This window comes from Lichenostomus cassidix, chromosome 11, assembly GCF_008360975.1.
Source record: "Lichenostomus cassidix isolate B80296 chromosome 11, HeHo_3.0, whole genome shotgun sequence".
Lineage (NCBI taxonomy): Eukaryota > Metazoa > Chordata > Aves > Passeriformes > Meliphagidae > Lichenostomus > Lichenostomus cassidix.
The window spans coordinates 4,719,586-4,734,182 of record NC_139492.1 but is presented as its reverse complement, the minus strand read 5'-3'; the positions used below and the strand labels follow the sequence as shown (position 1 = coordinate 4,734,182).

At 38.7% G+C, this 14,597-nt stretch overlaps 1 protein-coding gene and 1 long non-coding RNA gene across 3 annotated transcripts in view; one reads left to right on the top strand and one right to left on the bottom strand.

Moving 5' to 3' along the window:
* LOC146432098 (uncharacterized) overlaps positions 1 to 14,597 on the bottom strand; it is a 64,648-nt gene that overhangs the window by 7,330 nt on the left and 42,721 nt on the right. For both annotated transcript variants that reach the window (XR_014854483.1, XR_014854482.1), the window contains exon 3: positions 2,963 to 3,099. This is a non-coding gene — a long non-coding RNA (uncharacterized LOC146432098). The remainder of the gene's footprint in view (positions 1 to 2,962; positions 3,100 to 14,597) is intronic.
* The window catches only part of CDYL2 (chromodomain Y like 2), a 58,971-nt gene that overhangs the window by 38,181 nt on the left and 6,193 nt on the right, over positions 1 to 14,597 (top strand). The window contains exons 3-6 of the mRNA XM_085071480.1: positions 1,288 to 1,505; positions 8,356 to 8,528; positions 13,091 to 13,301; positions 14,016 to 14,159. Of these exons, the coding sequence (XP_084927606.1) occupies positions 1,288 to 1,505; positions 8,356 to 8,528; positions 13,091 to 13,301; positions 14,016 to 14,159 (746 nt within the window). The remainder of the gene's footprint in view (positions 1 to 1,287; positions 1,506 to 8,355; positions 8,529 to 13,090; positions 13,302 to 14,015; positions 14,160 to 14,597) is intronic.

Genomic DNA, 14,597 nt, shown 5'->3' with positions numbered 1-14,597 from the left:
TTCAAACTCTTCGGGTTTCAAATGATTTTTTTAAACTGATGATCTAATGGAATTTGGCAATGTTTGCATTGCACCAGGTAAATCCTCTACTCAGTACAACCCAGGCAATGCTTTAGATGGTATCTCTTAATTCAACAACAGAAAAGAGCTTTCTGATTGACTGACCAGACTGCTGGACAAAGGTGGATCCCCATGTGTAGATGTGTGAGCTGTGAGTACACACATACACACAGCACACGAGACCCAGTCACACACTGCTGAGCACTGGCTGGATTTTCACATCCCATCTCCCAGCTGCAGTGCACATACAGCATTTCACACACTGTGAACAATTCCACAGGCCACTGCCAACTGTGAGGTGTCAGACAGATCAGTTACCTACGTAAGCATCAGGCTGAAACGCAGCTAATCCAAAATGAGGGTAAGTGATTTTGGTTTAGAGTGATCGGTCACAAATTCACTATTCAATTCTATTCCAACAGAGCATTTTTAATTGGATGATGGTCACTTAAACTATAAAATTTAAATCTGTGTTCTAATATTCATGTTGTCTGCCCTTTAAAAATTCCTGGCTATTTGAAACCAGGAGCTGGAACAGGTCAGCTTTGGCAGGAGCAAAGAACAGAACAAACAAAGGTGTTTTCATTCAGCTCTCTCTTGGCCTTTCTTAAAAATGGTGCATTGTGAGCTGGTGTCTATTTAAACAAAAAACCAGTGACTTTAATCTCTGTCCCTCAACAACCTGTCTCTGCTTTTTTTTTTTAATGGCAATAGTGTGAAACATCTGTAATTAGAAAAGGATTATTGCATACAAATCTTGTAAAGCTCCTTCAACACCCCTGCTCACACTGTTACCAATCATCTTCTATTGCCTATTACAGAAACACTGTAAACATCAGCAAAGGAATGGTTTGCAGTTCATACTCAGTGTAAGTCAGAATAAACTGTCTTTTAAAACTGACTTATTATTACTCTCACTTGTTTTTAAGGAGGAATTATATCTTTCTTCTCATAGTTTCCTTTTTTCCTTACTGCTGGATACTCTCCAAAATGGCATCAGTTCATTGGGTCTAGAAGTTGTCTGATCAGAGAACAAAAAGTTCTGCACGTTGGAGTACAGAATAAGAACAATGGCTTGAGGCCACATTTGACTAGCCAGGCACATTTTTTATTTATTTCACAGTGTTATTTTATATTTATTTATTTTTGTTGAAGGTAAAGGAGAGTATCACTCCATTTCTTTGACGATATAGAGGTAATTATGCTTCGATTCTTTCCATCTGCAAGGTTCTTCTCTGGCCAATGGAAGCTTGAATCTACATAGCACTGTGAAAAGGAAACTTGATGGAGAGAAAGATTATGTCTTCGATAAGAGACTGAGATACAGCGTGAGACAAAATGAAAGTAACTGCCGCTTCAGGGACATTGTAGTCCGGAAAGAAGATGGTTTCACACATATATTGCTGTCGAGTCAGACTTCAGAGAACAATGCACTGACCCCAGAGGTAAGTATTTAGCCCTAAAAACCAAAGCAAGCCATCCTAATGTGTAGGTTACCTTGCAAACACTGCATTTGAATTGGATTTTATGTATTTTTTTTCCTAGTTGATGGTCTTAGAAAAGAAATCTGGAGTACAGACATACCTAATTTTTTCACGCTTGGGATTCCTATCAAAAAGAATGCAATGGAAATTAAATTTTATTTCACCTGTCGGAAAACAAAAATTAGGAGAAAAGAAAGGAATGATAGGGTCAGCATGGCGTTGTGTGAAGCAGCTTTTCACATGTTGAAGTTACTGATATTTACTATCCTTAGGAGAAATATGGTCTTTTTCCATTCACTAATTTAAATAGTGCTCCAGTTGTATACAGAGAATTTCAGTCTATATCCTCAGACAGCCATTCTAAATTCTATCTTGATCCCTAATTACTTTTTTTCTGAATCACTGTATGAGTCCTTATTTATAAAATCTTAACCAATTAGGGGCTCTAGCCTCAGCTGAATTGCATAAAGTCATACAACATATAAAAGATAGAAATGAATGTGCTTGTTCCAAATATGATGCACACAAGGGCCGACTTGCAAGGGCAGACTCAGACTTGCAGCTTGTACTCCCCCGTGGATCACTGGAAGGGCTGAGGAGCTTTTCCTTCCATTCCCTTTGATGGCAGTGAAGTGGGCAGTGATGCCCTGCTATAGCATTCCCCTGTCAGAAGAAATGGGGTGTCCATAAGTGCTGACATCAGGATGTATGTCCTGCAGAGAAGAGAGCATGCCTGAGCATGTTCCACATGGGCACTAATGGCCTGATGGACAGGGCTTGCCCTGGATCAGAGAGGGAACAGCAGGAGTTGCTCCCAGCACCAGTCTGGCCTGTCTGAGCAGCCTGCAGGCAGAGTTCCTCCAAGGGCTGCCCCCACTGGGGACATCTCAGCCTTTTCTGCCTGCAGACACTCCAGCACAGCTCCATCCTACACTGCAACTGCAAGATCAGAGTGTAAGAAATACCAGTTTGAGCACCACCTGAGGAAAGAGTAGACTGTAGCTTTGAGTAATCATTTTATTCAATAAGGAAATGAATAACTTTGAAGTTAATTACTTACAAGTGGCAAGTATGATGGGTCCTAAATTTGAGTCCCTTTCCCAAAGGCACACACAGACACAGGCAGTAGTACACTGAGTAATATTAAATAGTTAAAACTGATGGTACATAACATTTATCATTCCTAATTTTTAAACTGTCTAATATTTAGAAGGACTATCTTGGCAATTACCACAGAACACCAAACACTTGCTTTTAACACTAATTCCTTAAAATGCATTAGATTGCATCAAATCCATCATTCCATCTCTGCCTTAATTACCACTAATTGACACTGCAGGTAGTTTAAATGAAGGAGCTCAAGGGCCTGAAAAAATATGAAATCATGGACTTACTGTGTTCAGACTGAACAGACATACCTTTGCATTTCTGGCTGTGCTGTTCCACATCAGCAGCGTTCAGATGCTTTAACCAGGGGATTAATTCAGGCTCTTTGGATCTGCCAAACCAATCCATTTCATCCTTTGAAAGTTTTCAATATTCCAGGAACCCACCTCTGTGGAAGAACAAATGATAAGCATGTAATAGTCCTCTCCCTGCATCACCAGCGTAGACTATTTCTAGAGCCTTTATTGAAGCTCACTTGAAAACCAGGAAACACATTTTAGAAAACCACTTTACTGGCCAGGATGGTGAGGAATTAATCAGGTGATGAGTTCTCCACATGGAGATTGTCTTTTTAAACCTCATCCAGGCCAAGAGCAATGGCAGGCCTTTGCCCTAGGAAGGCTCATGGCTGCAAACATGAAAAGGCTTCTTTGGCCTCAGTCCAGGCTGCTGCCCATGATCATTCACACCACAAAATCCAGCACCTCCAGGATTGGCAATTTCACATTCTTGCTGGCAATTACAGCAAAAACCCAAGGAACTGAAAGGAGGAATGTGTTGAATGACTTGTCCCTGCAGTTTGTCACCCATAGCCATAGGTGAGACAAACTGACAAACTGCTTTGGGGAGGTTTAGAGCATTTTCAGCTTTGATGCTTTTTATCCCCTGTGAATACCAAGTACAAACACACAATTCCTACAAAATGAAGACAGTGTGTTTCATTTTGTCTAAAGAAATCCTGACTTCAAGCTTTATTAGACATTCAGTAAATTATGTTTGCCAAATAGCAAATGAATCATTTATTCAGAGCAGGTCTACTTAATGTGGTTAAATAGTGGCCTCGTCATACCCAGCCATCTACATTAAGGAAAAAAACAGGTGTGCACTGCAATCATTTTAAACTTTTAAACTTAAGCTTATGTAAAATTTGTCTCACCCCTCAACAGCTCTGCTTCCCTTTGTGCTTTATCAGAATCGTCAGATGAAATTTAAATAGTTGTGTTCAACCACTGGCCTCCACTATTTAAGCCAATTTAATTAAAACAACAAAGAACTTATTTATACCAAAAAAAAAAAAAGTCTAGAGAAGTCTACCTGACTCTTCATCCCATGTTGTTGTTACCCCATTTGTGCAGGTGATTTGAGCATGAAATGTGCCAATGCTCTTTCCAGCAGCCTTTGCACTGATTGAAGTTGGCTCAATGCCTCTTTAGTAATTGAGTTTTTTCCTACAAAAATGTTCAGGGCACTATAGAAATTCTTTCTTATTTTTTAAAAGACCTCATAAAACTTCCAAGACAGTGTCATGAACAGCACAGCTTGTTCTTATTTCAGTAGCTTAGACTTACTACTTTTAAAATTTGTTTTTTAAATACATTTGTGAAATATTTCATCATTATAAATTACATTTTTTCTTGTGGGACTTTTGCTGCTCCTGAAGTTCTTTCTCCAGTGATGCTGCTGTTTTAACTCAGCGCATCTCAAGGCTCCAAATTCTGTTTCAGACTAAATGGACCCATCTGCTGTTTTTATTTAACACTATTAACAGAGCTAGGAGTTAATATTGCCCTGAATTAAAAGCATAACATTCCCTAAACAGCCAATGTTTCCACCGAAGAGTGACAGAACTACCTCAAGTACCTTCTCACACACAAGAATCAGGTTTCAAATTTCTGGCCATGTGAATTACAACGTTTAAAGTTCTGCCAGGTGCATTTTGGAGCACTGCTTTGCCTTCACTTTTCCTAACTTGGAAATAATAAAAAAGAGGCAGCTACAAGTTTACTGTTCTCTGTGGTTCTGCTCTCACACAAAAGTGAGTTGTGGGTTTGGGGGCTCTATTTGTGCCTGCAGCTTTAGAGGTTCCCAAACAGAAAGGACTTGGAATCTGTTTGCACAGTCAGTAACACAAAGTTTATTTATGTAAAAAGGCACAAGCAGGCAAGAGGTTCTAAGAACAACGGAATGGCTTTCAAATTTGGGTTTACTGTAATATTTACAGAATAATTACCTTTAAGAATATCACAGTGAGTCCTCAGAGATTCCGAGAAGTTAACTTTTTTAACTAGTGCTTCTATTTATGTGAACAAGAGACTTCTGTTCAAGATACTTTGTGTAATTACAGTGATAAATTCCCAGCTCTTTGATTTTCCGAATGCAAGCAAGATGGAAAGCAAAGGGCACCAAATGTCTTTAGAAATTTCCTGCATCCAGCAAAAGGCATTAAAATAAGATCTTAGAAGTTTAATGAAATTTTTAACTGGTTTATGTTTATTTTGCAATATGAGATGTCCTGTTCAAGAACTAACCAGATTATTTTCTTGACAGGATTAAAAATACAAGCAACTTCTGAGAAGGTGATAATTTTATTATATATTTGGGTTTCAATAAAACAGTAAGTGAAGCACTAGGCCTGGTCTAAATTTACAATCCAATCAATTATCATAACCTAAATAACTAGCCCATGCTGTTCTGTAAATACTTCCTCAGAAATCTTCATCAAATGCATTCAAATAGAAATACTGTCCCCACAACTGAAAATTACCTAAAAGGCCATAAAAAAGCTAATTAATAAAAGCATGGATCTGGAGAATATTGCTAAGGAGCTCTGGAAATAGTAGTATTAGATCTGGTCCACTAGAGAAAATAAAATTTAATTGGACAAATGCCATAGTTCTAGCAAAATGGGGAAAGGTTTAAGGACTATGGAAGAAAGAAAAAGACTATGGAATCTGACAAAGAAATGTAACTAAAGACAGGTTGTATCTCTGTATCTGAGAACTGAATTCACCATCACATTAAACAGAAATTTGTCCTTAAAAACAGAGAGCAGCTCTGAACTAAAATTATATTTACAGCACCGAAATTTAATACACAGTTCTGCAGCCCTGCAGACAAACCAGTTCTTTTATCATTACTTTCCTGTTTGTAGTTTTCCTGTAATCATAAAAATAGCTGTAGAGAAATGTCCATCCCCAGATAACCCATGGGGAAAGCCAAGGCTCCCGGAAGCAGCAGTGAGCAGCAGTGGCTGTAACCAGGCTGAGTGACAAGGGGACCCAGGGAATTTTGGGTTGCACCAGCAAAGGAACCATGGCACAGACCAAGGGAGTGAGAATTGACTTGGCTGGAAATGCTGGATTCCAATGAGCCTCCAAGCACCTTTGGATGATAAAGTTAATGACAAACTTAGAGCTGTTTAGAAAGAAAACAAAATTGTGGAGCCTGAAAATGCTGATACATAATGGTTTCCTGGTTTCTTTTGATAGAAACTAGTGGAGCAGGGGAGCTAAATTTCCCCGCCTGCTCAAAAATAGTAAGCAAAGCCTTCCCACTTTTAACCATATCTGAGAAATTGATTCATAATAACAGACTTTCAATGTCATCCTTTCCAGAACACTGGAAAAACAGTGGTGGCAGAATACTGTTTTTTCCTACAAGTGTAACCTCTGCTCAAAAATTTGGATGGCTTTTAGCTGGCTTTAGTCATCCAGGTCAGTGAGGGGTGAGAAAAAAAGAGGCAGGTTTGTAACAGTAATGGTGTGTGTGAAGGAAAGCACTGGTAACAGCAAAGAGGTGGTACATAGACAAATACCACTGGAGGAAGGGGTAATAATAAAGAAACTTGCTGAATGGAGTGTCATGGCATCATATTTAATGAAACATTCCTCACTGGACAGAAAAAATGTTTAACTGGTATTCCCTGATACTATTATTTATACATTCACCCTAAGAAAGAGCAGTTTGTGAGATCTTTTAAAGTGAGTTAAGAGGACAACGTTGCATTCATGTGGAACTAGGAAAATCAAAATACATATCTTTCATAATTTTAATATCTACCACATTCTCAAGTTTCTCTTTTAACATTGAACAGAGGTTTTAGGGGCTTTTCCCCTTTGTTTCCCCATTATATATGCCGTGTTGCTGTGTTTCTTCCAGCTGAGGTCTGAGGCAGCCTCTGAGACTCTCAGAATAAACAGTGCTCCTAAAATTGCTGATGACATTTTTGTACCTGCATAAGAATTTCAAATACACTTCCAAATTCTGCAGCTTTTAATTACTTCACTTCCACCCACTGTCACACACTCAGAATTACAGGCGTTCTGAAGTGCTCTTGTAGAAGTGAAGCATCTAAAAGTTCACCACCTGCTCTCTCATGCCCAGTTCCAGCAGCCAGTGATACTCATCTTCACACAAACCCATAGGGAAAGCAGCACAATCCACAGGATTTCTATTAAAAAACTACCTAGGGTGGCATCAACAAAACTTCAGTGTTTAGGGACATTTCTTAAACAAGGCACTTTAGAGATCTAAAGAAGTCTTGGAAACAGAAAGTAGTGAACAGAAATAATCACAGGCTGAAAATCTTGAGTTTCTCTCACATGGAAACTCTATTTAAATCCTCAGTCACATTTAGCTCTCTCTTACCTAAATTTACACCAACAGCAAATCTTTCAGTGCAAAAGAGAAAAATTCGAGTCAGCAGGACCCTGTCCATAGGAAATACTTTGACATGTGGGTATGATTAAGGAGGAGGTGTCACACTAGATGAAATCATGGTCCTTGCAGTGAGGAGCAAATCATTATAGAGAAGAGGGGGCTGAAATGAGTTACAGCTCACAAACCCATGTTCAATTGTGACCAAACAAGAAGCCACCCATCAGAAGTTTATGAAATAATATTTTCTTTTAAAAATCCTTAGAAAACAATTCTCTGCTCAGGTGAAAGGCCATTTTCCTACAATACCAGCAGCTCAATTCTTTACAGATTTTGATTAGGTTTGATTTATGGTGCAATTAATAGCTTGATCCAGTTGTAAAACAGAGTCAAAATGTCTCTTTTTCAAGGGACTTTTTTGCTTTAACTTTTGTAAGCTGTAAAAATGTCGCTGACCACAGAAAATGAATAATATATTTGTCATGTTGATGTTTATGATGTCCTCTGGTCCTGCTTTGCTCTGGTTGAAGTCATATAAACCAGAGTAGTTGAAGAACTGAAAACTGGGGTTTACAGATTTTGCTTACAGGCTGTTGAGGTTAATAATAGGCTTTCGCTGTGATAAACATGTTCCCCAGGATACAGTGATGTACACTGAATGTACACCATGAAAATAAAAATGTGATATTTGAAATTTGAAATTGCAATCAGATAGCTTAAGCCGGGTAGAATTTCCCATACAACAAAGAACAGCCAAGTCCTAAAACCTCTTTGAATTAGTAAAACATCAACAAAGCACTGCCAAATACAAAATAATTTGCAAACTCTCAGTGTTATCATTTGAAGTATATTAAAATTATATATAATTGATGTAAGTATTAATAGTGCCCAAAATTGAAGTCTCTCAAAATCAATAAGGTTTGTAAAAGTAGGGAAATGATATTGCCACGGCATGCATGTCGAATTGTTTACTTTTCTTTATCCACAGATCATGAAGGAAGTTCGGAGAGCATTGTGCAATGCATCAGCTGATGACAGTAAACTCTTACTTCTCAGCGCAGTGGGAAGTGTATTCTGTAGTGGCCTAGATTACTCATATTTAATTGGCAGGTTATCCAATGACAGAAGAAAGGAAAGCACTAGGATTGCAGAAGCTATAAGGTGACCCAAGCTTACCTATGATCTCTAAATTATGAAATGCAGTGTGTGATTATAAAGATATTTATCAGGTCCAAAAATGTTGTATATTTAAATGTTGATTGCATTCTAATTATAGTCCTGCAAATTTGTTTAGCAAAAAGAAACTTGGACCTTTCTGTATCAGAAAAGAAAGCACATTTATTCCAGTGCTAATATCTATAGGGATTTGTTTTATTCCAATCTCTGTATTTAATATTTCAAATCATTCCTCCAAATTCAAATACAACTTCGTTGTTGTTTTTCCAAATTCAGTATTGCTTCATGTTCTAAAGTGGTTCCTGAAAGGCAGATCTTTTACTTGTTTTAATGTTCATCATTTTAATGAATTTCAGTCCAAATGGGAATCCACGGCTTACTCATATTCTATTGAAATAGCAGTCTGCCACTGTATTTCAGAACCTTACTAGAAGGGTCTCCACTCTTCTTCTTAAATTTAAATTACTTAATATATATGTAAATGTAGTTTTATTTTTGTAACTAAAATGTGACTTTCCTTATATATATATATCACATCACCTTAATAGAATTCCAGGGTTTATGACATGCAGTCTGCAAATCAATCTGCACAACACATCACCAAATATTCCATTATCCACAAGGTAGATTTTCCAGTATAAATCAACATTGTTCCACTAAAGCCAATGGTATTTCACCAGTCTGTATCAGGAGAGGATTTGGTCCCTTTTTTTTTCGCCCTCCATTTCCTACAAATAAATATTACTCTTCTGAGAGCTTTAAAACTTTATGCCACAATTCTATGAAGGAATATTAAGAATTTTTTTAACAATAGATCTCTACTTGGGATTTATTAGTATAACATAAGATCAGGTTTAGTTATTACACAACATATATTAACCACCAATTATCTTGGTTACAACTACTGCAGATCAGTTTGGATTCTTGGTTTAAACCTTTTGAAATTCTCAAAGTAGCAATTATTTTGAAAGCATTTAAAACATACTTCCTAAATGTAATAAGTTACAATCTGTTTATAAGACCCTAGCTATGCTTGAATATCATGAGTGATATTTTTTAAAAGAGAAACCCTTTGAAGGACACATCCTAATTTTAATTTTTAGATGTGAGAGGTTTTTAAACAATGTGGAACCAAAAAAACAAGTGAGGGAAGAAAATCACTATTCTTGTCTGAAAGGCACACTTACAGTCCACCAAAAGATACACATTTAGTATTATACTTGTAAAAACTGTGCAGTTAGGTATTGTTATATATGTTTACATTTATTTGCACACATCTGATATACAGGTATACTTATCAATTCAACATTTAAATGAGTATAAGCCAGATTGTGATACTGTTTTTCCACTCTTGGACTCAGAGAACACTCTTGAAATACTGGTACAATGTACTGCTCCTTGTCAAGAATGTCGGCTTCAGGCCCACTGAAAATAGATTTTTATTGTACTTCTGGAAACAATACCCTACGTTTTCCATTTAGCACTCTCTGTGCTTTCTGTGAACAAAGGACTCAACTCATGGAAAATACACTGTAATAGGAGAAGAAAAAAATGTCCATCACTTTTTCAATGTCCCTTCTCAGTTTGGACGTCCTAAAACACATTCACGGACCTCTGCCTCCACTGCTTTACATTGTGAGACTTATATCAAAATGAAATTGAAATCTTGGTTACCATGTGTTTCCAGTTCCCCAAGTGTGGATCTCGTACACCAGTCACAAGTCACAACTGAAGTTTCAATCCCCACCAATCTCCTCTCCCATGAATGGTTTATTCATTGGTGCTGTGTCCTCAGCCACTGCCAGCAGGGTTTGCAATGAACAGATGTGTGGCACTGCAGCTCCTCAGCAGTCACTGCTCACAGATCCATCACAGATCAATGACAGATGCACCAGCCTGAGCTGCCACCATCCCCACACCCTCCTGGAGCAGGGAAAAGGCAGGCAGGCTGCCTGCAGAGCCCTGGGATCCACACACTCACTGGAAGGCATTCCCAGCATCAGGCTCACACCATCAGCTGGGCAGAGCTGTGTGACCCAAGCCACAACATTCTGGCTGTGCTCAGAAGAAAACACACAAGGACAAATTTACATGCTCAGCTTCTTTATAGCCCTGGAGGTACTTACAAGCCCTGCCCAGGAGCAAGAGCCTGAAACAGTGCAGAGGTGTCTGAGCATCCCATGGTGTATTCGATGGTCAGATTCCCAGATATCCTCTAGCAAAACCAGAAGCCTTCTGAAGACCCTTTTTCCTATCTTTGAGCATCAGGAACTACTGTGCAACAACAGCTACAATCTGAAATAATTTTCAAAGACTGCTTTGAATTGAAACAAGGATCTTATAGCCCAGAAAGTCCATGTGTGAACTTACGGTTTGGAGACATGGAAATGTGCCAGGTCCAGGGTACAGAACCAACTGAAACAACATATCAAAGAGGAAACAAAGATCTGTGGAGTGCTGGTCACTGCAACTTCTGGACACCAAAGGCAGGCATTTGCTCCCCTCATAATCTCCCAATATTGTAGCCTTCCACTCCATCCTATAGGTGGCATGTTCCATACCCATCCATTTTACCATCCTCTGTGCTCCCCATTCTTCCCTCATGACAGAGGCTTGTTGTGCCTTCTCAATGTTATGTTCTACTCTCTCCCCATCTCCAGATCCTCCCTTCCTTGCTCACTCATGAAGATTTCCTTCAACCCTTCCCCTCTATTAATGTGTTCTGCTTTGTTCTTCCTCCCCATTATCTGTTTCCTCTCCACATCCCTAATTGCTTTTCCATATTCACTTCCAGTCCCATTTATCACCATGATTCCTGCTTTTCTCCACAACACTGTTTTTATCTGCCTCCACATAGTCCTCAGATTTACTGCCACCATTTATCCTTAGTTTGCTTTCTTTTTACCTATCATTCATCACATCCCTATTCCCAACTATAGTCCTACTTGGAAGGCATACATAACTACCGAGGTTCTCAAAATTCTGGGATTAATGACGTGCAGTGATCCACAGTCATTACTAAGTCATAAACAACCAAAGAAATAATGAGATAAGGGAACAGCATTGTTTCTGCAACGAAAATGAACTACAACTCCCCCTAACCCTGCTCTCCTCTAGACAGAAATGGTCTTGAACAGACAAAAACAACGTATTCCTTATTTCACTGTCTTTGTCTTGACAGTGATCTCCTGGTTTATTACTGTGAACAGAGCTGTATCACTTCTCTATTTTCCCATGGTCAAAAATTAACTCCTTACTAAGACGGCTTGAAAACCAGAATGTATGAATTGAAAATTTAATGCTGGGTCATCTCAGATTCTTTGTCCTCATTTAAAATACAGCCAGTGCCCCTGCACTTCAGCCCAGTTTCAACGTGGGCTGTCTAACCTGCAAGGCCCACCTGTGCTCAGGTACAGAAGCCTAGATCCTTTTGTCCTCAGTGGGAGAGCAGCAACTCCTCAAAGGGCACATTTGACAAAATGTTCTTTCCTAAAATCTGTCAGCAAAGATGCACTCTGGATCTAATAAATACCCAGTGCAGAGACAGAATCTCCTCTTTTGCTTGGAATTTGATTTATCCATGTCTTTTTTTCTAAAGTAACTGAGCATCTCGTTTGCTTCCATATACCTGCTGTGCACTGAGCTGCTGGAGCCCATAATTTGCCCACAATTACACTCTTGCTTCTTCCTAATTGGTGTAAAAGCTGTTCCATTCAACAGATGTCTTTCCACAGTTGCTGGTAGGTAACTTATTTAATAGATCTCATTGCACAGAATTTAACATATTCTAGTTTGTTCATCCAGATGAATCCAATGACATTTAACTTCCCCGTTATTTCTTCTCACATTTACTGGGGTAGTCAGGCAAGGGCATCTGCTTTGTAATGGCTTTGCTGAAGACTTTTGCAATGAAGACTCAACAGATCATTCACCCTATTCAAACATTTCTCTCTCTGACTTCCCTTTGCACGTCTTGTTCTTTCTGCTGGTGTGCCATGAATATTGACAATCTCTCAATCCACTCATGGGACTTGCAGTAACCTTTGACACAGGATCTTGAGAGAAGTTTTTGACAAAAATAAATATTCAGCAATCCACCTATGAGTGTCCTGTCTTTCACACTACAATTTTTCTTCAGTAGCCAAACCAGGTCCATCCCAGCCACTATGGAGCAAACCACGAAGTGCTGTGTGTACAAACTCATGAGCAACTGGTCCAGAAGTAAAACTAAACCAAACCAAAAAGTCTACAAAAAGTACAACAGTCAGTGCAATCCACTTAATCAGGTCATGTACAACATACACAAAACTATGCAATAACCCAGGTACTCAGAAAGATTAAATAACTAAAATTAAATAAATTGTGCAATAAAATAAATAAACCATGTGCAAACTAGAAAGTATCTTGCAGTTCTGACTTCATAAAACTGGGCATTTATTGTGTTCTTCTGTGGTTCTAATTTGTTTTCAGATTAAGTACTTTTAAGTTGGGTATTTATGTAAGTGTTACTTCTGTATTCAAGATCTTCCTTTTATTTTTTATTTTAGGGATTTTGTAAAAGCTTTTATTCAATTTAAGAAGCCAATTGTGGTTGCTATCAACGGCCCTGCTCTGGGGTTAGGAGCTTCTATTTTACCACTCTGTGATATCGTTTGGGCAAGTGAGAAGGCTTGGTTTCAGACACCATATGCAACAATCCGACTCACTCCAGCTGGCTGCTCATCATACACATTCCCACAAATTCTGGGTGTTGCACTGGTAAGGTTTTCCACCTCAAATTGCTGACAAACCTTTCATAAATTCCTGTCCTTCTTTCTCTCTTTAAAAAGTAAACAGTTTTCTTAATTGTCTTTAATGGAAATGAAATCTGTGGAAAGTTCTAATCTAATCACTACGAATTTCTTATCATAAAATAACCTCAGAATTCAATATACAACACCTGCTGTGCACAAGAAAGATTGGATGCAGGTTGAAAAAGCAAAGATTGTCAATGTCATGGTAGAAAAGTGAAAAAACACAGTAGCAGAATAACCTTGCAGAGTAGTTGCCTGCATTGTGGTAGGAGTGGGCAGAAACACAGCCAGATACAGCTGTCTGGTCTTTAAAGATAATCCACAATGACTCCAGTAAGACTGATCAGCTTTTACCAGTATAATAAAACAGAATTTGCCCCACAAATATTTCCTACTGGGATCCATGACTCTCAACACAGTACTACTGACAGTTAGTCTTGTAATATCAGCAATACAGATTCACCATGCATGCCAGCACATTTCTCTTAAATGAAACCCATGCTGTGCTCTGGCCACCTGCACAATCCTTAAATAGCTACTGAAACTCCTTTTAAAGTATTTTGCAGTATGGAAAGATACAGAAGAACATTTGTAATTTAATCATAAAAATAGCAGGCAAGTATGAGAAAAATTTAAGGGAATTATAACCCAAGATTACCAGAATCTTTTGGTTTCACAGGCAAATGAAATGTTGTTCTGTGGGAGAAAGCTGACAGCACAGGAAGCCTGCAGCAGAGGACTGGTGTCACAAGTATTTTGGCCAACAACATTTAGCCAAGAAGTGATGCTACGAGTGAAAGAAATGGCATCCTGCAGTGCAGTGGTAAGAAATCAAACTCCTTCATTAAATGACATTTAATGAGGTAAGGTGTGCTCCCAAGGCTCATCACATGTGGGCCTTCAGTTTCCACAACCATACCTGTGAAAGAAGGCTGCCATCAGAAAACCTGGATGGAGATCAGTGAGCTTGTGATGTTTCTCATTTTTCAGGGACTGGGCAGGTTATTTCCTTGCCCCATCTTTACATTTATTCAGTATGAGTGCCACCTCCTTGCCCCAGATTTTGAAAAGAGATTTTAGCACAGGTTTCCTTCAAGAAGTTGTGGCAGTCTGAAACTATACAACTGTACTGGGAAACCTCTGTAGGCTCCTTAAGAAAACAGATTTGCCTTTCACTTTGTCCTGGCCTACCATGTTTCAGCTGAGTCTGCCTTCTTTTCTGCACCTGCACAGTTTCTGCTGCTGCAGAATGTTCTACACA